This window comes from Ictidomys tridecemlineatus, chromosome 5 (genome assembly GCF_052094955.1).
Source record: "Ictidomys tridecemlineatus isolate mIctTri1 chromosome 5, mIctTri1.hap1, whole genome shotgun sequence".
NCBI classification, from domain to species: Eukaryota; Metazoa; Chordata; class Mammalia; order Rodentia; family Sciuridae; genus Ictidomys; species Ictidomys tridecemlineatus.
The window spans coordinates 77,658,773-77,683,595 of NC_135481.1; the positions used below are offsets into that span (position 1 = coordinate 77,658,773).

Genomic DNA, 24,823 nt, shown 5'->3' on the forward strand with positions numbered 1-24,823 from the left:
TATAATGAGAATGGCATTCACTTCTGTGATCTTCACCCTCAAAACTAATAAACTCAGTCTAACCATGAGAAAATCTTTAGAAAAGCTTAAATTGAGAGATTTTGAAAAATACATGACTAAACTATCAAGGCCATCAAAAACAAGAAAAATGTAAGAAAATATCACACAATAGGGCAGGCTAAGGAAATATAACAATTAAATGTAATAAAAATATAAACATAAAACAAACCATAAAAAAGGAATTTAGGAAAAATTAGTGAAATCTAAAAAAAAAAACTATGGAGTTTAGTTAATGATTATATAGTAATGTTGAATTCTAATCCATGACAAATATATTATAGTAATATAAGATATTTACCATAAGGTAAACTAAATGAGGTGACTTTTCTATCCTGGTAACTTTTCTGAAAATAAAAATGATTCTAAAATTAAAAGTTTATTAAAAAATTAGAAGTCCAAGTAAACATGGCATATGAAAGTCTGTAACATACAATCCCAAGAAGAGAAAATAAAGGCTGTATTAATGAAGAATCTATATAGAAAAAACAAGTAGCATCAGAATTGCCCATTTTTTACTACAATGATGAAATAAATAAAAGCCCCAAAGTATTCAAGATATACACAAGAACAGAGAGCATGAACTCTCAATGAACACCAAAATCCCTATGTAGAATGCTTAACCTCTAACAAAAGGGGCATACAAATCCAGGAAGTTCTTTTAGACTTCCATCCACACCCCAACTGCCCAAGGATAAAACGGAACTTAGCAAGAGAACAATACCTAGTCCAGAAACTGCAACTTGGAGGATTCATCAAGGAAAATTCAACTGTTCCATATCAGAACAAAACAAAATTCTTGATACTACTTATTTTAAGCATAAGCAAGACACAATAATATTTCATTTACATATATACCTGAAATACAACACAAAACATACCAAGCAAAAGAGACAAGATCACATTTAAAAATAAAAATAAAAATAAAGGTGCTGAATGAATTTCTGTCCTCTCCAAAACTCATACTGAATTTAAATTGGCACTAATATAGTTTAAGAGGTAGGTCTTTGTGGAAGTGATTAGGCCACCAGGGCTCCATGCTCATTACATACAATCAAAAAATTCAATTCTACAATGGGGAGCTCAGCTCCCTTTGTCTCTGCTTGTCCTTCTACCTACAACCCTGAAATGGCTCATCGAGGAGGCCCTTGACAGATGATCTCATTGATTTTTTGACTTACTTGCCTCCAGAATTCAAAGACAAAAAATTTCTGTTAATTATAAATTACTCATTCTTATTTATTATATTATAGCAACATAGACTAACACATAAGGAAATGAAGAAATTTTCTTACTAGTGGTTTGCATTTCAGAGGAATACAAAAAGGCCAAGCATTCCATAAAGTTCACAGAGAAAATGTTAAAATAACAGAGTGAAATGCAAAGGAAAAAAATATTTGAGGGCTAAGGATGTGGCTCAAGCGGTAACGTGCTCACCTGGAATGCGTGGGGCGCTGGGTTAGATCCTCAGCACCACATAAAAATAAAATAAAGATGTTGTGTCCACCGAAAACTAAAAAAATAAATATTTAAAAAAATTTTTTCTCTCTCTCTCTCTCAAAAAAAAAATTGAAAATGAAATTCAGTAACCCAGGGGTTCCCTACAATAAAGAACCCAGGTATAAAAATGCCATATATGGGCTGCGGTTGTGGCTCAGAAGTAGAGCATTTGCCTTGCACATGTGAGGCCCTGGGTTCAATCTCTAGCACCACATAAAATAAATAAATAAAATAGAAGTATTGTGTCCGACTACAACTAAAAAATGAACATATATTTTTAAATGCCATCTATGATCAAAGTTTCAGTAATGATTATTCAATCCTCTTAAATACTAAATTACAATTAAACAACAAGGGACCCTTTAAATGTAAAACTAAATATAACTTTTACAAACATTTTTTAAAAATATTAATAAAAAGAAAAAGTGGGAGAGTTTAAAATGCAATTCTTTATTTCATATCTGAGAGTTAAATAATACTGTTTAAATTTGACATATTGCACACAAAAATTTTGATGTCTTAATATTTTAATATTTTTCAGTCTCCTGTCCTAAAACTAGAATTTTTTAAAGGGATTAATGTTTCTTATTGAGAGAACACATTCTATAATTCAGTTTTCTTCAGGTTCTCTTTGACTATTATTCTTATATTCAAGTACACAGCCCTTGAAATGAGCCAGGTACTTTTAGATATTTACTAAGTCATATAGTCCTCAGAAGAACTTGTGTAAGTTGGGCCTTATTTTATTCATTTAGATTAAAAACAGCAACAACAACTGACTCCCATTCACTCTAAGTAATTTGTATACAGCTAGGAAGCAGCAAAGCCAAAATGCAAAGACAGATTATGGGTCTAGAATCTATCCTCTTAACCTGTACACTACACTTGCTCTCAAATAAAACAGCATGTAGTGAATGAAATCAACATACCAAAAGATACCTGCGTTCCCATGCTTACTGCTGAATTTTTCACAATAGTGAAAATATGGAATTAACCAAAGTGTCCATGAGCAGATGAATGAATAATGTGGTCTTTTTATACAATGGTATATCATCCAGCTTGTCAGCTTCCTGTTACCATGACCAAATATCTGTGACTCAATTAATAAAGGGTGATTTTGGCTCAAGGTTTCAGTTTATGGCCACTTGACCCTACTGTCTTTGGGTCTGTAGACAATACTTCATGGTGGGGAAGAAGAGATGGAGGAATCTGTTCACCTTAGGGTGGCTGGGAGCAAAGAGAGAAGAAGGGGCTGGGTCCCAATATCCTTTTCAAGGGTACCTCCACAGTGACCTAACTTACTACATAAGGCCCACATTAAAAGTTCCACCATCTCCTAATAGTACCACAGGTTAGCCTTTAGCATGTGGGTCTTTGGGAGACATTCAAGATGCAAACTCTAGCAGAGAAAGAGATATGGAAAAGGAGGAAGAAAGGGAGGGATAGAGGGATGGGAAAGAAAAGGAGAAGTGAGAAAAGGAAAAGAAAGTTGAGGAGGAAAGGAAGAAAGAAAAAAGAAAGGAATGCCACCATCATTTGTGGCAAAATGGATGGAACTGGAGAACATTAAGTGAAATAAGTCAGGTACTAAAAGACACATACTATATATTCTTACTCAAATGTGAAAGCTAAAATGTTGATCTCAAAGAAGGAGTGGAATACTGATTATGTAGTGGGAATGCTGGATAGAGGAAGTTCGGATAATAGTACCAAAATACTGTTAGAAAGAAGAAAATAATTATAATGTTCTACAGCATAGTAGGGTGATTATAGTTCACCATAACATATTATATACTCTGTGAAGAACTAGAAGAGAGGAGTTTGAAACCTCCAAACGAAAAGAAATGATAAGGAGGTGGAAATGCTAATTATCTTGATTTGATTGGTGCATTCTGTATATGTGTTGAAATATCATATAGTATTCCATAAATATGTGTAATTACTTGAATCAAACTGTGAAATATGATGTATTAAGAACTATGTAATGTTTTGAATGACCAACAATTAAAAAAAAAGAAAAAAAATGTGTAATTATTATGTGCCAATTAAAAAGTAAAATTTAAAAATTTTAAAAGATGGTTATTTGGGAGCAGAAAGTGTGAAATTTAAGTAACTTTTGTTTGCATTTTTCAATGAATTTAATGTTTATGAAGAGTCTCTATCAATCTTTAAAAAAATGAAGTCATTAATCAAAAAAAAAGCAAAGAAAAATTACTAACCACAACCTGTGAACATTTTCATTGTTAATTTTTGTCTACCTAATGTGCCATGTTTTAATTAGCACTTTACTGATCTTCCTGAGACTAGTATAATAATGAACAAAATAAACATGACATAGGTGTATTCCTTGATCATCATTAAATATTAGATTACTATATTTTATCTAACTTTACAGGTAACATACTTCTAGAAGCACTTTCCTTAGACTAGTATCATTTGTACCATCTGGTAATACCTCAAGTCCCATCCCAGACTGTGTGAATCAGAATGTGCACTCTAGTACAATCCTCCAAGATATCAGATTGTACAATAAAATTTGATAAGTACTTATTCTAGGATATTATCTTTCTAAGTGTCATCCATTATTTACCTACTTAATTCACCTGGGTTGTAAAAATTATAAACCCTTAGGCTCTACCCTATTCCAAGTATTACTAAAGTTTAAAAGTCACAGCTAAAATAACAAAGGTAAAAAGTAATGGAGTAAAGGAATAGGTATATTAAGCAGAGAGAAGTGAAAGATGCAGCTAAATAAAATAATATTATTAAGAAATAATATTATCAAGAAAGTGATAATAATAAGAGATAATGAGAAAAAAATAAGGAGTCAAATAGGAAAGCAGGGTAAGGACATTGACAAGAGAACTAAGAAGTAGTAAAGTGACTGTATTGAGAGTAATATATACTTCAATTTAAAAAAAAAACAAAAAACTTCTCACCCTGGCAGGCAAATCTAGCATGCCAAAGGTTTTAGAAAAGATTGTGGGGACATGCAATATTTTAATGTAACAATAATTATAAGCAATAAGTTGAATAGGTAATCACCACATAATACACACATTTTATAAATGTTCCTAATATCATATATGATTTTAAATGTATACATACGCTTTTAGAGATATTTCCAAATGCTTGGCTCGTGTGATTGCTTCATCTCTCTCCTCAATGGCTAATTTCAGCCTAGACATAACAGCTTCATCTCGTTCCCTCTGTGCAAAATACACTTCTTCAACCAGAGCTACCAAAATAGATTACTCACAATCAATCAGAGAAAACAAATGAAAAAGGTTACATCTACCAAAAATAAAATATATAATTCCATCATTTTAAGGAACATTTAGGTTATGAAATCAAGTTAGCATCAACTAATCATATGAGAAAATGTTACTTTTAATAGCTATTGCCAAACTGTGATACCATTTCACACCCAACAAAGAAGCAAACATTAAATGGTCCAAGAATAAATGTTGTGACCTTCTGAAACAAAGAAAATCCTCATGTACACTGTATGAATGCATATATATATTTCTACAACTGTATTAAGAGCAATTGGGCAATAGTTATTAAAGTTAAGCTCACTGTGTAATCTAGAAAATACCCGTGTTTTGAAATATAGTCTGGAGAATTTTTTGCAAAAGAAAAAACGTGTACAAAAATACTGCAGCATTGTTTATAGTAAGAAAGACACAGAAATAAACCAAATATCTGTCAACATGAGTGGGAATAAATAAAACACTATAAATTCAGAATGGAACACTACCCATTATTTAAAATAACATAACTATGGATAGATGGCCAACCTCAAAATCAAAATGTTGCCAAAATAGCAAGCTGCAAAATAAAACAATTCTACCTACTATTTTTGCATAGAGAGCTAGAAAAAAAAATGAGCATTATCCAAATTTAAAGGAGGCGCTATCTCAGTGGGAAGATACAAGAAAAAGAAAAGAAATAAATCAAGGAAGAACCAAAAGGGGCAGAGTTATACTGGTTTGGCACAACTTATCTGCACAGAGCAAGGGGTACGACATAGGTGACAAAATAAATAGAGTCTCTTAGATTTGTATAGCTCTTATGTGGAGAGCTTCGATGTTATCTGAAATTGTTATTTCTGAAGCATAATTTCTATTGTTGATATACTTCAGACTTTAGATAATTTCAAAAATACCACTGTAATGTTACACAAGAAGATCTCAAATACTTGGATCACCAAACCAAATTTTATATATATATATTGTTAAACCACAAAATAAGCGTGGAAAAATTGCTTGACATATTCTTTTATTATATAAAACACTGGATTCATACTAAAGACTTCTTATAGATTAATACACAGTTGATCAAAATAGTTATACTATTTAAATTTTAAGTGGTAAAAATCCTGAGAATAAATCAATTATATCTTTTTCATGGTAGATTATGAAAGAATACAAGTGTAAAACGTAATACATAATGTCAAAGCAAAAGTCAAAACCCACTTTCCAAGGGCTGAGTCTAAAGGAAGAAAATTATATACATTCATTCATCAAATGTTTATCAAACTTCTATGTCAATCATCCATTTAGTTTTAAGGGCAATGAATATAGTAGCCATTTAATAAGTCTTTACGACTTCCACATTTTATTTCAGGGAGACAGAAAACAGAAAAAATAGAAAGTTAGATACATAAGTAGATAGAACAGGTAGTAGTAAAGGCTTTGGTAAATAAGGCTTCAGGAAAGAACTGAGTGATTTGGTAGATAGGGTACAGAGCAGATTATTTTTGAAAGACTTCTTTAAATAAGTGACATTTCAGCACATTCAAATAAAAAATGTGTATGTACATATATACTCACATATTAACACACACATAAGAAGGTGTTCTTCTCCCTTTCTCTCTATATGTAAGTAGGTAAGAAAGTAGACTAGGAAAGAGAATTAACTATGCAAGGCCTTGGAATTTTTGGCTGAAGCACAAGAAGTGGAAGTGACAGTTTCTGGGAGATCATACTGGGTCTCAAAAGCTGCAATAAAGATTGTATGTATCATCGAAGCATGCAAGTAGTTATTATACGGTTCTGAACAAGGAAATGAGAACATCACATTTATGGCTGAATGGGAATATTCTGACTTCTAGATGAGAAATAATTGGGCAAGGGTGGAAATAAAGAGGCTACAGTGGTTATCTAAATAAGAATTCACTTCAGCAACTCCCATAAACGATCCTTTCCCTGGAACTTTAAATTACTTGGAAATAAATATACATACCAATGTAGAATTTGGATACTATATATACTAAAAGGAATTCCAGAATAAGAACAGTCTTATCAGATCTGTGTTTTAGAAGCAAACTTCTAGAGATTAGAATACTGCTTGTACATATAAATGTGGGGGTAGGAGGAAAATAGCAGGTTGGAATGTACATATGCCTTAATCTAATATTTTTTGTACCAGTCCAGATGAGAAATAAAGAAATCCTGAACTAAGGCAATGGCAATAGAAATGAAAAAGATAAAAAGAAAATGGGTTCAATTCAAATCAAAAGAGTATGACAATAAATCCTAAGTGTTCAGAAAGTACTGAAATTTAGAGAGAAGGGAAAAATATCAAAACAGCTGAACTACTAAGCCACTCCTCAATAATTGTCATAAAATTCTGGGATTAAACAATCTATTCCTCACTACTGCCATAGGGATTCCAAGGCCAAAACAAATAAACAAACAAAAAATTCACCTGATATGCAAGGAACTAGATCTAAAATCCAGCTGTAGTTCTACACAACATGCAGTAAACATATGCTTAACTTTCTCTCCAAATGAACATAACTATAAAATCTTAACAGAGTACATGGCACAGTTATTTGCCCAAGAAAGAATACTAGAATTCCAACCACACTGAAATAACCATGATTTTTCTCTAGTATCCCCTAACCTGAACTGGTACACAAAAATTTCAGGAAAACTCTATAGTTTTGGCTGCAGGAAAAGTCCAAGAACTCAGAAAAACTGGGACAATCTGTTGCTTTTTACTTTTGTATTCTCCAATTCTGAATGCTTCAGCCCTTAGGCAATCTCACTGGGAGGCATCACTAACAGAAAAAGTGCTATATGGGAGCCAAAGTTCTAGAGGAAAAGAAGCTAACTTTCCTCTCCATTTAGTGGACCCCGGAGAGGATAACAATTGGTATTTCTCTCTCTTCTACTCCCACTGTGAAGCAATTACAAAGTTAGAGGTTAATGCCAGATGATAAAAAATGTGGAGACTCAAAAATCCAGAAATTCAAGGAGAGAATGGGGAGAAAGTATCTGAGGAAAGCAACACTATAGGAGCTGCATAAGAACCTCCCCTACACATGCTTGATCTTTATCAGAATATCAAAGAACCTGAGAAATTAAATAGTGAACAGAAGCCCCAGGTTCTAGAGGAAACCCTGACCAAGAACACAAAGGACAAATTGGAACTGACTTTGGAACTAACTACAGCTCACAGAGGCAAGAGGCCTGAATCTAACTACATCAATCCTATGCTAAAACATCAACAGGATATAAATAAGACCTAGATAATATTCATAGTGTCTAGGATTGAATAAAAAAGTATTTGAAATACAAAACCAAAACCAAATAACAACCACCCCCCAAAACAAAACAACAAGAAACCCACAAAATCTCAAGTTGTATGAGAAAAGACACCAAAATGTCATTTTGCTGATATCAAAATGACAAAGAAATTAGAATTATCTCACAAAGACTTTATTCCATTTCTAAAAATGCAATAAATAAGCAGACCATTGTAAATACTCTAAAGGCAATAAATAACTATGAAATAACCATGACATCAACAACATGAAATTAAAGATAAAACACAAAGAAATAAAAAAGAGCCAAATGAAAAATTTTAGGACTAAAAAAAAATCATAAAACAATCAAAATCAAAAACTTATTTAGTGACCTTAAATAGCAGAAGGGAGACAGAAAAAGTCAATGAACTTGAAGATAAAGTAATAGAAATGATCTGATCTGAATCACAAAAGAAAAAAAATAAAAAGACTGAAAATAAATAAGCATAGCCTCAGAAAACTATAGGACAGCAAAGGTCATACCATCTCTGAAGGAGAGGAGTGTAGTAGTAAAAATTTTCTAAAAATTAATTTTTTAAACTGAAGAAATAAGTGCTGAACAATTCCCAGTTTGTCAAAGACATAAGCCTATAGGAGAAAGCAGCTAAATGAATCCCAAACAGGACAAACAATCCACACTCTCATGTAAAATAATCATACTGCTAAAAATTAAAGACAAAGGATAAATGATGAAAGCAGCGAGATGGAAAAAAAAAAACATGATTAGCATGATTTATGGGACAACAGTTCCAAAGACCACAGATTTCCCATTAGAAACTATGATAGCAAAATAGAGAAATGGCAATGCATTTTAAAGGTATTTAAAGAACGATTCACTTAAAATTGTGTATTTCATTAAAAAGAATACTTCACAAACTGCGGGTGGTAGGGGTGGGGTTGGGGGGAATTGAGCCTCAGTTAAGGAAAACTAAAGAAATAAGCAGGTCTGCCCTAAAATAACTGGTAAAGGACATTCTCCAGGCAGAAAAGAAATGATACTAAAAGGAAACTCTGAACATGAGGAATGAAGGTAAACAAAAGACATAGTAAATATCTGGGTAAATATAATAAACTAGTCTCAATATAATTGAAATGTTAGCTGGCTGAAATAAAAAACATTAGCACTCATGGGATTTTCAGTGTATGCAAATGTAATATATAAGAAATGAGCAGAAACAGAGGAAAGTAAAGTCCCTTATTTGGATAAGTTTTCAACCTATCAATTGAAATGGTAAAACAGTAATTTTAAATAAACTGAAATGTTATTTATTCACAAATTATTCATGGAAGTCATGAGTAATGAGAGTTGACTGTATTTAATATTTCCTACAATACTCAAATATATATACAAGGATATACTAATTAAAATAAAATTGAGAAACTGAAATGGAATACTAAAACAGAGTCAAATATACCCCAAAGAAGACATGAAAGGGAAAACAGAGGGGGAAAAAAGGAAAGCAAATAAAATGATAGCCCTAAATCCAAACATCAGTCAACTAGACAAAGAGAGATTATCAGATTGGATTTTAAAAGGAAGATCAATTATGTATATATAAGAAACTCACTTTAAGTACAATATTATACAAGTAGATTTTTTTAAAAAATGAAGTTAAATCATGTAAAATAAAAATAAAGCTGGCATGACTAAATTAATATCAAAATAAATTTAGAGAAAAGAAAATTACAAGGAATAAAGAGTGGTATTAATGATTGATAAGAGAACCGTTTCATCAAAGATATGACAATTCTAAATGTGAATACACACATGAAACAAAAATTGACTGATCTGAAAGAATAAGACAAATCTATTATTACAGTTGAAGACATCAACACACTCTGTAACAGAGTAGAAAGAAAATCTGCAACAAGCCAGGCGCAGTGGCACAAGCCTGTAATCCCAGGCTCAGTAGGCTGAAAAAGGATTGCGAATTCAAAGCCAGGCACTAGGCAACTCAGTGAGACCCTGTCTCTAAATAAAATACAAAATAGGGCTGGGGATGTGGCTCAGTGGTTGAGATTCCCGGAGTTCAATCCCCAGTAACCACCCCCTCCAAAAAGAAAATCCATAACAATATAAGAAATGAACAGTATTATCAACCAGGAAGAGTTAAATGACATTAATAAAATGCTTCACCATGAATTAAACCTTAAAAATTGCAAAAGAACTAAAATCATACAAAGTATATTTTTGACCATATAGGAATTAGTAGAAATAAAATTGAAAATAATAACAAATCTACAAATATTTGGATATTAAATAACATATTTCTAACTACTCCATGGAAGAAAAGAGGAATTCTTATGAGAAATTAGAAGAATTTTAACTGAAAAAAAGAAAAAAGAAAATTCTGCTTAACAAAAATCTATGAGAAAGTGAAAGTATTGCCTAGAGAGAATTTCTTTTTCTTTTTCTTTCTTTTTTTTTTAAAATCAGGGATTGAACCCATGGGTGCTTAACCATAGAGCCACATGCCCAGCCCTTTAAATTTTTTAAATTTTGAGACAGAGTCTCACTAAATTGCTTAGGGTCTCCCTAAATTACTGATGTTGGTTCTGAACTTGTGATTCTTCTGTGTCAACCTCCTAAGCTACTGGATTATAGGAATGCACCACCATGCCCAGTGACTAGAAAGAATTTTATATCACTAAATGTGTACATTAGAAAGATCTCAAATCATCACCTAAGATCACATCTGAAGAAACTAGAAAAGACAACCAGGAAAGAAAAAGAGGATCAGGAAAAAGGCAAAGGGAAAATAAGGAAAAATACTAGAGAGCGAAAATGACTAAGTTATGGTGTTTCAGGCATGTACGAACAAGTCATAATGAAACATACTGTAATGTATAAGTATTATGCATGAGTAAAAAAAAATATTTTTTAATAGAAAGGAAAATAAACCGAAACCAACTTCTGTGACTTTAGGTAGGCAAAGATCTTCACTACAAAAACAAAGAATCATCCATTTTTTTTAAAAGGTGATAAATTAGACTAAAATTTAATTCATTAAAAATTTCTGCTCTTCTGAAGAAAATGATAAGGAAATAAAGACAAGCAATAAACTGGAAAAAATTTGACTTGAGAGTTTTAAAAATTCTGTTTTGGACGTGCTTCCTTTATCAGATATTTATTATAATATCAGATACATAAAGGTTGTGCATCCAGAACATAATTTTTAAAACTCTCAAAACTCAGTAATAAAAGAACCACTCAATTAAATAATGGGCAAAAGACTTGAAGAGACACATTATCAAAGAAGATATACAGATGGTAAATAAGCAAATGAAGAGGTGCTCAATATTTTTAGTCATTAGAAAAATGCAAATTAAAACTACAATGAGATAACTACCTATTTATTTAATGGCTAAACTTATAGACTGACCATAACAACTGTAAATAAGAATGGAGAACAACGGAACTCTCACATACTGCTGGTGAAAATCTAAGATAGTACAAACATAATTTGTCAGATTACCTGTTTTAGAGTTAAAAATATTCCTACCATAAAATTCAGCTATTCCACTCATAGGTACTTACCAAGAGAAATTAAAGCATATGTTCATACAAAAAATAACACAAACAACACAAGCTAATAATCAAAATCTGGAAATAATTCAAATTTCTATTAGCATATGAATGGATAAACAAAATATATGACAAACTACACTGAAATAACTGAATATTCACCTATATAAAATCAAATTATTTTAACCAACAATTTAGGTAAGTTTAATCAAGAAATTCTTATAAATAGTTTTTGGAAGAAACAGTACTTCTTGGCACAATGTTCATACTACTTCTATCTTTAATTATTTAAAGGGATCATCATTACTGTTATTTGGCTGCCTGTGGCTATATTAGTATGCTACCATCTTATTAATTCATCATGCTGTTTTAAAATGCATTTCTGTCCACAATGTAATAGCCAAAAATGAATTAAACTTTTCCATTCTAATTCTATGCAATCTTCTTCCAGGGAAGACAATCATAGTAGCTAAGGGGAAAAAAAATCTGGTATGGAAAACAGCATAGTATATAGAAGAATATGGATTTTTATTTAGCTCTAAGCAAGATACTAAATTTCAGCACCATGTTTTTGTAAATTTCTTCAATTATTTTAGTTGCAGTGCAGATATATAAAATGGATATAATAAAACAATGTGTAAACTGGGCATGGTGGCACACGCATGTAATCCCAGCAGCTTGGGAGGCTGAGGCAGGAGGATCTCCAGTTCAAAGCCAGCCTCAGCAAAACTGAGGTGCTAAGTAACTCAGTGAGACCCTGTCTCTATATAAAATACAAAATATGTCTGGGGATGTGGCTCAGTGGTCAAGTACCCTTGAGTGTAATCCAAGGTACCAAGAACAAAACAAACCCTAGGTAATTGTTAGGAAAAATTAAATTAGACAATATACAAAGTCTTGGCCAAATAGGTAAATAAAATAAAGTGGATTCTCACAGACTCACAATGTGACTGTGTGTGTGTGTGTGTGTGTGTATAAATAATGTGATTTTGATTATTTTGAACCACACATATAAAAAAATTGAGTTCAAAGTTTCTCCTTTTTCATTGGCATGAAAAAATTATAAAAAAACTGAAAGAGAAATAATTCAGAACCCATTGTATATTTTATGCTGCACACCATAATGACACTAATCTATACAAAGTATCATGATTTTTTGGAAAGTTTTACGAAATTATAAATATGTAAAATTTGTAAGATGATAAGATGTAAAAATCACAATCTCATTACAAATTAACATGGATATGATGTCACCTGGAATATTCTGTCATGGTATACATAAATTAGTAGATTTTAGTAATAAATAATTATCAAATTTTAAATACCAACAGGTTTCCTACTATTTCTATAAAATGTGATCAGAGCTTCATAAAGCAGATTTAATCCAAGTTATGTTTCACTTTACATACAACAGCATCTGATGAAAGGGGTAAAGATAATGTCTTGGGGTTTATAATAAGTTATTTTGTACTTAAGGGTAAAAATATTTTATATGAAGGGCTTATTTGGTGCTATGTCATCAGGAAAAAAGTTTTTTTCTTTATATATAATGCTGCTTAAGATCTAAACATGTATATGTATATTTCAAAGAAGGTACCATTTAAGTATTCTAAGGTTACATTTAAAAATGCCAGATAACTTGCATAAACGAAACATGTATATTTTGGTCATATGATTTATGAATAAGAAATTTTTTAAAATTAAAGTATCACTGTATGTTAATTTTCAACATTAAGTTACATGTAAAAATTTTTTATTATAAAAAACTGATTCTTTTCAGAATTCAGTACTTTTAAAGAATCAATATGCAACTCTCAAACATTTTTAGTAAAGAAAACTTAATTGTAAACACTGAGCTTTTCCAAGGTAGATGACTATTACAAAGTTCACTAGAAAATCAATATAGCATTTTAGTTGGAATTTGCTCATTAAACACCCACAGCTCTAATGCAAATTATGATGGAATGAATAAAGCAAATACGCATGCTTCTTTCTTTTTATTAAATGTAAAATCTACTGTTAATTGCATCTCGTATGTCATACAAACTTTTCTCCTTAACTATTAAATAGAAGCTTTAACAAAAGTCATTAGAGATTCTCTTTCTTTGGCTTGAATAAATTTCAATATTTGTTCAGTAAAGGTTCACAGCAGTTAAATTACATTAACAAATATTATTAGCTACTATGTAAGCCAACCAAGTAAAATACTTATATTGTAGGTAAAACAAATCATTGGGTGTTTACAATAATATTTGGATATCTCCATTTTTAAACATGGTTATCAAATATCCTATAATTCTTAGTCAAATGAGAAAGATTCAGAGAGGATCAACCTTACCCCCACCCCCCACCAAATACTCAAATTTGTTTAGTAAGCTAATTGTTTTCTAATATGGGCATGAGTAAATATGAATAAGCTGAACCACACTAAAGTATGAGTTTATTGAGTCAAAGCAGAGTACATATTTTCTTAGTAGAACCCAAGTCTACATGTTCTATACTTTTCAAACTAGTTTTAAAATATAGTAGGAATGAGACCATATATTTGAAAACATTCTAGTTTAAACATTGAATCATGATTCTCTAAGTAACATATTTGAAAGATATTTCTCAGATAAAACAATCTGTTAACATTCTCATGGTAGTTATATAAACATAAAATGCTGAATTAAAGAGAGGGAAGAATAAGTAATTAGGAATTTAAACATATCAAATAATCACTGAATACAATTCATGTTCCAAAACAAAAAATGGTTTTGTAAAAGACTGCCCTTTTCCTATATATGAAAGAATCTATGTATGAAATAAAAGTGTATGAATAGATACTGTTACAGCTTCATACTTAAAAGTAACCATTCTGGGGAGATTTATTACAATGTTAAATAGACTCCTTTAAATATATCAATAATGAGTGTTTTATTAAATTACCACATAGACATTTCAGAACCACAAACATTGTACTATATGCATTTCAATGTCTTAAAGTTACCATTTCTACTTCTTTGTGTAAACTGGTGATTGGAAATTTAAAAAGAAACAGTAAAGGCTCCATGCCAGTAAAAATTATCCAAAACCTACTTCAAGTAGTCTGATGCTTGCTTTAGGCACCACAATGCATAATTCAATTTTTTACTTTAGAACTTGTTTTATAGGTTAGATTATTGTGTTTTTCTAAAACTGGAGTAAATTTTTCAAAAATTTACATTATTTTGTAAGTAACTTTTTCTGATTAAAAAGTAGTAGAGGCTCATATAAAAATTTAAAGGAGACAAATAGTTTAACATAGTTTTAAGTTTCAGTGAATACTGAAAATAAGTAATGTATTGCTATACTGTTAAATATTCTTCAAGAGAAACAAAATAGTGCATGAAATTTTTATCATTTGGACATGCCATATTTTATTCAACTAAAATGTTCCTAATATTGGATTTTACACTGTCCTCAACTATTCCGTACGTACACATTAATGTAATGAAATCTCTGAACACAAATCTATTTTATAAATATGCATATCTAAGGAAGAAAATTCCTAGAAGTGTGCTGACTACATTATAAGTCAACTATTTAAAATTTTAAGAGATATACTATCAAACTTTCCTTTACAAAGGTACTGTAAATTCATATTCAGCACTAGTACATAAATTGTTAAAGATTAATTAGAAAAGTATATAAAATAGTAGCAAAAATATGAAACACAAAATTTTAAAATAAACCCCTCAGTAATGTATATCTATGTCTCTCTCTATATATGTATGTACTATAGATAACTCAAATATAATATAAAAACACTTTTTGAAATATGCTCCGTATTAGCATTCTAAAATTTAATACATTTATATTGAAGTTAAAAAGTATGAAAGAGATAAGTTTATCCTTAAAGTATTAAAATCAATATCAATAATCTTTTGGCTTTTGAAATATAATTTAACAGTATTTTACTTATTTACTACATAAACAATCTAAATTTTAACTGATACCAAAAGTGAAAAGTAATTGCTACTTAAACATTCTCAGTATCATTTCCTCTTTAGAACCTAAAGTGAAAGTTTTAAGATCACTTTCTGAAAAGTTGTTTATGTATTTGTTTGTTAAACATTTAGTTTTATATGGTCTTAAATATCTGATATTTATATGGTCTTAAATATCATGTTAAATCCCAAAATGCCATATCTAATAAAATATTTCCAATTGTTGGTTACTGCTGTATGTAATGGATTGTCTTGTCCACTAAAACTTTATTTCAAACAATTTTCCCAGAAAACAAAACAAAACAAAACACTTTTCTTGGGAGAGAGAATAAAAAATGACCCTATTTTATCCTCAAGTATTATTTGGCTGATACTTGTCAAAATATATCCTGATTTGCATCCACAGAATTCTGTAGCCAAAGACAGTAATATAATTAACATTCTAACTATCAATATTTCTACATCCTCTCTTTCATACAGATAGTTCTTTCTGTTTTCATCTGAAATTACTGGTCATATTCTAGAACAGCTTTTTCCTTATGAATTAAAAAATAACTATAAATAAAGATTTAATGTTCCATTATAACTTAATGCTGTTAAGGCATTCAAGTATTAGAGGAAAGGCTATCATATTTTATTGATAACCTATAAGTTATCATATTTTATTGATGGTCATTATTATATACATGAAAAAAAATGGGATTCCAATGTGAATTATTTCTTAAGAAGTAAATATCCTATTTTTTATGCTTCTTGTAATTAGTATATGGTCAATATCGTTTGAAATCTGGTATACAGTAACAAACTTTTTACAAGGTAATAATGTGAACTTTTCTATTACACAATAATTCTTATTTTCCATATTAATTAATTATGGTAACTTTAATATATCTGCTATTATGACAGATTACATATCTATATTTTAAAGATTTACATTTGAACCTAAATAGAGAAATTTTAAGATGTAAGTTTCAGGGATTCTTTGTTCTGATCCTCTGGGTAATCAAAATTAAATTCTTCCTTACCAAAGTGAAATTAACATTCTCTGTAATAAGAAGGAATTGACAATTTTTTAATTTACTATTTCCCTAAATTTGGATGCACAGGAAGGAATCTGTTTACAGAGAAAAAGCAGTTTAAGTGCTTGCATTTTGGGTATAAGTAAGTTAGGCAAATTATATAATCACTGAATTACTAAAATGTAGACAGATAGATAGACCGACAGACAGACTGACTTATAAACACAAGATTTAGGAACTAAGGAGTTCTTTTGGCTAAAACCCAATATTGGCTTTATTTCAGTTTAATTGGAAGAGGATCTCAAATTCATCTTCTCCATGAGATATCAGGAACCTGGATTTCTCTTTGTACCAAAGGTTAATAAGAAATGTGTCTGCAAAAGTCAAACAGCATTAAATACCAAAAACTGATTATTATTCTACAGGAGTTGTTCTGTCATTCATAATCTCTCCATGCTCCAACCTTCCACAGCTAATCTTTAATGGATGACATGCAAGAAAGAAAAATAACTAACATAAAGCAGAGGCTCTAACGTGAGCTTTCAAGAAATAGAAAAATAAGGCTTTTAAAGAAACATAAATATTTTAAATATCACAAAATAACATAAAAACATTATTTAAATATTTTTACGCAAAATTTAAATATCATCTGGATACTGTAAAAGCAACAGAAAAATAAAACTTAAAAGAGACAACAAATACTAAACAATGCCAACTGAGACTATTTATGAAAAAGGAAAGGTTTAATTAGCTATTTTTGAGAGTTATAAACACATCCCTGACATAAGAGGAAATTAATGGCTACAAATCATACTATACAATATTATCTCTTATTGTTAAACTCAATTTCACTAAAATAAATTTTGAAATGTTTAATCACTTACTTTATGTGAGAATGGACACTTAAATACAAATATTCAATGTTTCTAACGTATTTCTCTAAATTTTTTCCTAGTATTTGAAAACCATATATGCTAATAATTTTCAAATGATATTATCCATGTGTATAACTAAATAAGTCAAAACGAAGTTAAAATTCCTACATGGCCGCAATGAGATAATTTTTCCCTCCAATGTCAACACATAGGAAGAAATGAGCTATACATTCTGCTTTTCCCAAGACTACATTTTTCATGTTTTCATTTTGTAGAGATTTTAAAATTTTATCATATTTTCCAACTTTCTCAATAAGATTAAAATGAAAAATTAGACAAAATGAAAAACTGGCACATGGGAGATGACACACAGCCATATTCCTAGCTACTTCAGGAGGCAGAGACAGAAGGATAGTAAGTTTGAAACTGGCCTGAACAACTTAGAGACTGTGTCTCAAAATAAATAATAAAAGAGCAGGGGATGTAGCCCAGTGGTTGAGAGCTTGCTTAGCATGCCTGAGGCCCTGAGTTTTGATCCCTAGCACCACAGAAAATAAAGAGTGGGTATTCATTATCCCTAGAAAAATACTGAGGTTCATTTTATTGAAATAATCAATATACTTTAAAAAAAACAGAAATTTATTCTTTGTAAAACAAAACCATATATAAATAACAATAGGGTAGTTATATGTGTATAGAATTAGTATGCAACAAGTTTCTTATATAACTCCAGAACTATGAGAAACACTTTGATTATATCCCCTTTAAATGAAGAAGTCTGAAGAAAAATGATGGTGACAAAGTTGTCATCACCACAGCTATAATTTACTGAGTAACTTCTATGGATTAAGCACTTCATAAATATTATCTCACTTAAATGTCATAGCCACCTGTAGTAGGTTTTAACCAAGGCTTAGTGAAGGTGTTATTATACATGATAAGTGGTAAAAAGATTAGAACAAAGGTCTAAATCCAAAGTCGGAGAATTTAACCACTATCTACCCACACATGTATGGTATATGATTGTGAAGTGATGGGAAAAAAAAATGATTGAAATCTGTCTTATTTGTTGATGTATGTCCAGTGGTTAACGCAGTGCCTTGTACCTAAGGGCCTCTAGATAAACTTTCTTATTCAACTGGTAAAGAAGTTAAGCATTGTTCTTATAAAATATTGAAGTGTATAATAATCAGTGCCAATGGTAATGATGATGATAACAGTGATGTACAAAAAGGAAGGGAAGGTAAAAGGGTCAACCATCTGAGATTTAACCATGATAGAGGATACAACTGAGTTTCAAACACACATAAAATCATATAGAATGACACTGTTCATATTCTATAAAAACCAAAGGAAAACAAAGCAAAAGATTTGAAACAAAGAACATTATTTCATGATGGTTTATCATAGGGATACAAGCCCAAATCCTTTGTATGCCATTTCTTTTATTCTGGATTCACATATTAGTAAAATGTATTAGTGCTCTGTGTGTGTATTCCATATATATATATAGTTTTTCATATAAAAACTAAATAGAATAAAATATCATAAATTTTGACAATGACATTATCAAAAGTTCAAGAATTTATGAAAATAATATAATGTTATACAATATTAAATAAAGCTATAACATATTGAGTACTAGTTATAAAATAGGTGATTTTACCATTGTCTTTAATCCTTAAAATAACCTGTAAGTTATCATTATTTTTTTACCATGGGAAAAAGTCAAGAGAGGTTAAGAAACCCACCCAAAGGCATACAATCAATATTAACTGTTAAAACTGATTTTAACCTAGGACTAATCCAAGGCTTTTGGTCTCCCAGTTTACATCAAACTGCCTAAGGAGAACTGGACACATTTTCTTTTATGTGGTTTAACTGTATCAGATTCTTAGTCTTATAAATTATACAGCCAGTTGGGAAGACAAGATTAATGTATACATAAGTTACATGATACACATACAGATATAAAGATAAATACGGAGCAAATCTCAAAGACCAGAAAACCTGCATGAGTAAAATGGCAAGACCGGATCATAGATATCAGATGGTTTCCATAAAACTTTGGTTTATATGGTCATTATGTCTCAAACCTATCATAGGATATTTTTTTAACATTCGAATGCAAGTATTTTTTTAAATCACTTCTTAAAAGTAATATTGACTTTTTCTAAAAATAAACTAAATCTAATACATGTTCATTGTACAAAGCCTGAAAAAGACAGAAACCATTCACTGAACCAATAGCTCCATTAAAATAACACTCAAACTTCTCTCTCATTCTACATAAGACACGTATGAATATTGTTTCTTTTAACAAAATTATATTTATATAGTTTTTCCCTTACAGCTTTCATTTAACATTGAGTTATAAAGACTTTTTTGCATATCATCAAATATTCTTTGGAAAGTCTCACAGTATAAATGTGCTATAATCTAACAATTTCCTTATTGTTAGACTGTTTCTGATTCTCTTGCAATCATAACTAAAGCTGTGTGAACATACTGTGTATATGTTTATTTTATATACTCAAAGAAAATGACTGCTTTTTCCATCATATTTTAACATTTAAAAAAATTCTCTAGTGTCATACATTTTTGTTTGCTGCTATTTTTAATATTTGGTTCGGATGTTTTTACAATTCTTTTATTGTGGAATAGTTTGATGTTTTTAAACATAATTTGCTTAAGTACATTACTTAGACATTGTGTATACTAATAATATATATTACCAAATACACTTTTTATTTTGAATATAAAAAAGTAGTGATAGAAAAAACACCTATACTTATGTGGACCATTTGTTATAGGAAACAGAACTTATAACATGTAATCATAATTCCATACTATTCCTCTTTCTCTTAAAATACTAACATGGTTGTTTCTATTATGTTTTGCTTTTTGAGTACACTTGGTACTGATCAGATAGAAAATAAGTGTATTTAAGATCACTGGGGTAGAGGAAGATAAGAGGGAGAAGAAAGAAGAGAGGGAAGGGGATAGTCCTAAAGATTGAAATGGATGGGCTGGGGATGTGGCTCAAGTGGTGGTGCGCTTGCCTGGCATGCGTGCGGCCAGGGTTCGATCCTCAGCACCACATACAAACAAAGATTCTGTGTCTGCTGATAACTAAAAAAAAAAAAAAAAAAATTAAAATTTTCTCTCTCTCTCTTTAAAAAAAATAAAAGTAAATGTATTTTTTAAAAAAGATTGAAATGGAGAAAATTACATTAAATGCACTTATGAATTCATCAAAATGAAATAGTTTATACATTTATATAAGATGTATATCATATTATATAAATAAATATATACATTCCCAGCTCTTTTTTAAATTTTTTATTTTGAGACAGAGTATTGCTAAGTTGCTAAGGGTCTTGCTAAGTTGATGAGGCTGGCTTTGAACTTTCTATCCTTCTGCCTCAACCTCCTAAGCTACTGGTTCTATAGGCATGTGCCACTGCTCCTGGCTTTAAAATATTTTTAAAAGACTGTGCATATAATTAGAAATGAGCTCACTAAGGGATTACAGTTTTCAGAGTTTCAAAACAGTGGATTTTTAAGCAATTCACTATTATTAAAATTTGATATAACAGTAATAATCCTCTCTAATGTTACAAGTATGTTTCTTAAATAAGGTAGAAGTGAAACATTAAAAAACAAAAATCAAATTGAAAATTAATACTTTAAAAAACTTTTTGAAGGATTTTTATTTTATCTCACTTTCATGACAGTGTTTTGACATTTTTCTTTTGGACACATCTCTTGAAACAGATTGTTTTGTGATTAATAAGAATTATAAGGTAATCAAATTTTCTCCATGTTATGCATGCATGTTTCAAATGTTCTATCCAGGGGAACCTTAAATATATCAATAAATATTTAAAGGGCATGCTTAGCTATATTATACAACAGATTTAACTGCTTAATGAGCACCCTAGGAGATATATGCTATGCTCATGATTCTCAATAAGTCTTAATGTCCCAAAATTATCCAATTACTTCTGTAAGATATATGAAAAGTTAAATTTTTATGTCTATACCTCTAAACAAGCATACTTTCTATATGCAATACCATCCTAACAGTTAATATGTATATACATATATGGGTGTATTTGATTATAAAAACCCAGAAAATTCCTAAATTATTCTAAACTTGAATTATTCATTTTAACACTATTAATTTTCCTTAAAATATATTACTGTCATAATTTCCCCAACAATAAATAAACAAAAACATTATAGCAGTTTAACATTAATAGTAAAGCAATGATGGTGTTCAGCTGGCGTACTTATTCATGGTCATCTTGGTTATATCTTCATGATGTTTAGTTCTATTTTCCAAAATAATATTTGAAGACAGGCTATACTAATTAATCATTTATCTTACCTTAGATACCAAGATTCTTTTATAGGTGGCTTATAAAACATACTTATAACCTCAGTCTAATCACAAAATAAGTTATTTTAAAAAATCATTGCAACTGATGTAAAAATGTTAAATTAGTGAAAATGCCACTGAATGCTAACATGTACTATTTTATTAAATTTCTCTTAACACATGAAAACAATATGAAGGAAAGAGCCACACTGACACACATAAATGAATATCACAGACTTGAGAATCATTTGCTTATATCTGTAACATATCACAGATATGTTAAAAAAAATTTTCCCCTTGAAAAGACCTGTGAATAAAGATAAGATTCCAAAAATATATTTAAGGCAGTCATTTATAACATTAAACTGTGGCAACCTGTCACTTGAATCTCAGGGAAAACATGATCTCTTATCGTTATCTATGTAATCAAATTTTAACGTCTTAATTGTACAAAACAGTTTTTTTTAATCAAATGCAGATTTCCTTTGTAATGAATATATGATTATCTTCATACGAAGGGGAAATATTTCCTCTCAACGAGCTAAAAAAATAAGTGGTATTTGAACTGCTGGTTGAAAGGTAGAGGCACTGGTAATCATTATTTCCCCTTGTTTGTTCAGGCCCTTCCAACAAAACAAACAACCTTTTTGTGATTGGATTGACATGGTGTTAACAATGCATTTAATGCCCAAATCAGTATGAATACAGGTAAAGCTCTCACTAATACCAGTACCAGGATGTTAAAGCCACCTATTTTCTAAGCAGCCAAAAAAAAAAAAAAAAAAAAAAAAAAAAAAGACAGAGCTTTCCCACCTTTGGCAAATACGGCAGTATGCTAGTATTCACCAAGACACATCATATAATAACCGTGTATGTGATTCATCAGGCTGTATGCTAAAACTCATCTACTATACCTGCTGCCTTTTCAGCAATTTTAGCTTCTGCTGCTTTCTCTTGGAGTTCCAGTTTAAGCTTTAATTTTCTCTGTTCTTTATCCTCTTTAGCCAGTTTTTCTTGAAGCTAAAACACATTTAAAAATATAAATTCTTATCTAAAAATGTCTTCCTCTCAAAATGAATACCACTGTTGTATATAATTATATATACTAATAAAAACACTTTAAAATGTCTTCTAGATTTATGATTAATCCCAAAGTAAAATTTTGTTGTTTCTTAAGCCTTTATATAATATTACATTCAATTATCTAAATTTATGAACTCCAGGGTAAAAAATTAAGCTTGAAAGATATTTTATAAAGTAATGATTACCTATAATCATAATTATAAAAATATTCTATTACATACTTAATTTGTATGTAGATAAAACTAAGAAGTACAATATTATTATAAAAATAATTACTGTAAAAGCAATCTCACCTATTTTTTGTTTAAGCAAAAGGTTTAGATGGGCCACTACTAATAAAATAATGGATGTTTCAGTTTTATAGCTTCTTAGTACTTCCAATATTTTGAAACAAAATTAATTAAGATAATAATCATAATATCTGGTACAAATCTGCCTCTGTAAATGCCACCTTGTCATATTCCTTTTAAGTTGACACTGGTACCAGACTCACAATTGTCATGTAGCGATTGATAAATCAAAGTACAGAAAATGTCTCATGCTCTCATATGAGAATTCTTCTACATGTTTCTTATTTTTAATTCCTCCCCAGGCTTTTGTCATTTGTGTTGTTTTCCTTTAGACGTGATCAATATTCCTAACATCGTGCATCAGTTTGGTTAGGTCAAACAGTGAAAATATAAAAAAATCAGAAAAGCATGTAGAATTTTTTTTTTAAAAAAAGGAACATTATTTATTAACATTATTTAGTGCTCAGAGGAATGTACCTAGAATAAGAGTCAATAATAAAATAAAACATGATAAGACAAATGGATTAGATCAAATGCAACAGTATAACCCAAAGTAAATGAAAAGATCAGCAGGCCTTGCTATTATAATGTCCAATTACATATATTATTGGGGTAAAATATAGGGTACATATACTAATAAAAAAATTAAGAAAGTAAAGAAACTGTCTATAATATTTTTTATTCTTTATAATGCTGAAAGTTTTACTGTGGTAGAAACTTAGTCTTTTTTTTTTAAGATACCTATATAAGGTGCCCAAAATTTATGAAAAACAAAATGAGATCACTGACTAGCAAGGCAGAAAAATAAAAAATTACTTTTACAACCAATGACTTGACTCACATTGATGACAAGATATGATAACAAAAAGTACACAACTACTGAGTACTACATTATTTCTAGTACACAATAAAACTGAAAAATGATGGGCCACAAAGAAAACTGAGAAGGTCAACAGCTGAAAGCTATTGTACAATGATCAGGCTTTCTGTATTATACCTTTTTATTGCTTGTTCTGAGAATATCCAATTCTTTTAGAAGAAATGCTACAGTTGTCTCTTTATTTAGGTCTGGAGTAACTTGACAAGGAATCATATGTTCATAATGCAATTCATTCTTTCTTTGTTCCATAATTCTGCAATAAAGGAAATCATTACACAATATATATGTACAACTTTATACAGGATATATAAATTTTATACTTCAGATTTAATTTTAATAATAGGCGAAGGTACCCATTTTACAATGTCTTTTTATGAACATAAGAGAATATTATAGATAAAAAGAACATAATGTCACAGAGTTGCCAATTTATCAACTATGAAAGTTAAATTTATGAAAAGCCATTTAGCATCATCTGAGACTTATGGTTGAGTTTATCTGATAAAATAATTCAGGCTTCAGAGGCTATAAATATTATTTCAGTTGAGGTTTTAGAGGCTCTAAATATTATTACAATTTGTATTTTAGGTTGAGATTCTACTTAAATTTCTTGCTTTTCTGAAAATGAAAACAAAAGTCAAGTAAG

The 24,823-nt window shown here is 30.1% G+C and overlaps 1 protein-coding gene and 1 long non-coding RNA gene across 20 annotated transcripts in view; one reads left to right on the forward strand and one right to left on the reverse strand.

Moving 5' to 3' along the window:
* Mipol1 (mirror-image polydactyly 1) overlaps nt 1-24,823 on the reverse strand; it is a 328,689-nt gene that overhangs the window by 211,202 nt on the left and 92,664 nt on the right. For all 19 annotated transcript variants that reach the window (XM_040276488.2, XM_040276497.2, XM_040276493.2 and 16 more), the window contains 3 exons: nt 24,295-24,430; nt 22,839-22,944; nt 4,666-4,795 (listed from right to left, as the gene is read on the reverse strand). In XM_040276488.2, the coding sequence (XP_040132422.1) occupies nt 4,666-4,795; nt 22,839-22,944; nt 24,295-24,430 (372 nt within the window). The remainder of the gene's footprint in view (nt 1-4,665; nt 4,796-22,838; nt 22,945-24,294; nt 24,431-24,823) is intronic.
* The window catches only part of LOC144377839 (uncharacterized), a 138,274-nt gene that overhangs the window by 88,922 nt on the left and 24,529 nt on the right, over nt 1-24,823 (forward strand). The gene's annotated exons all lie outside the window — the stretch shown is intronic.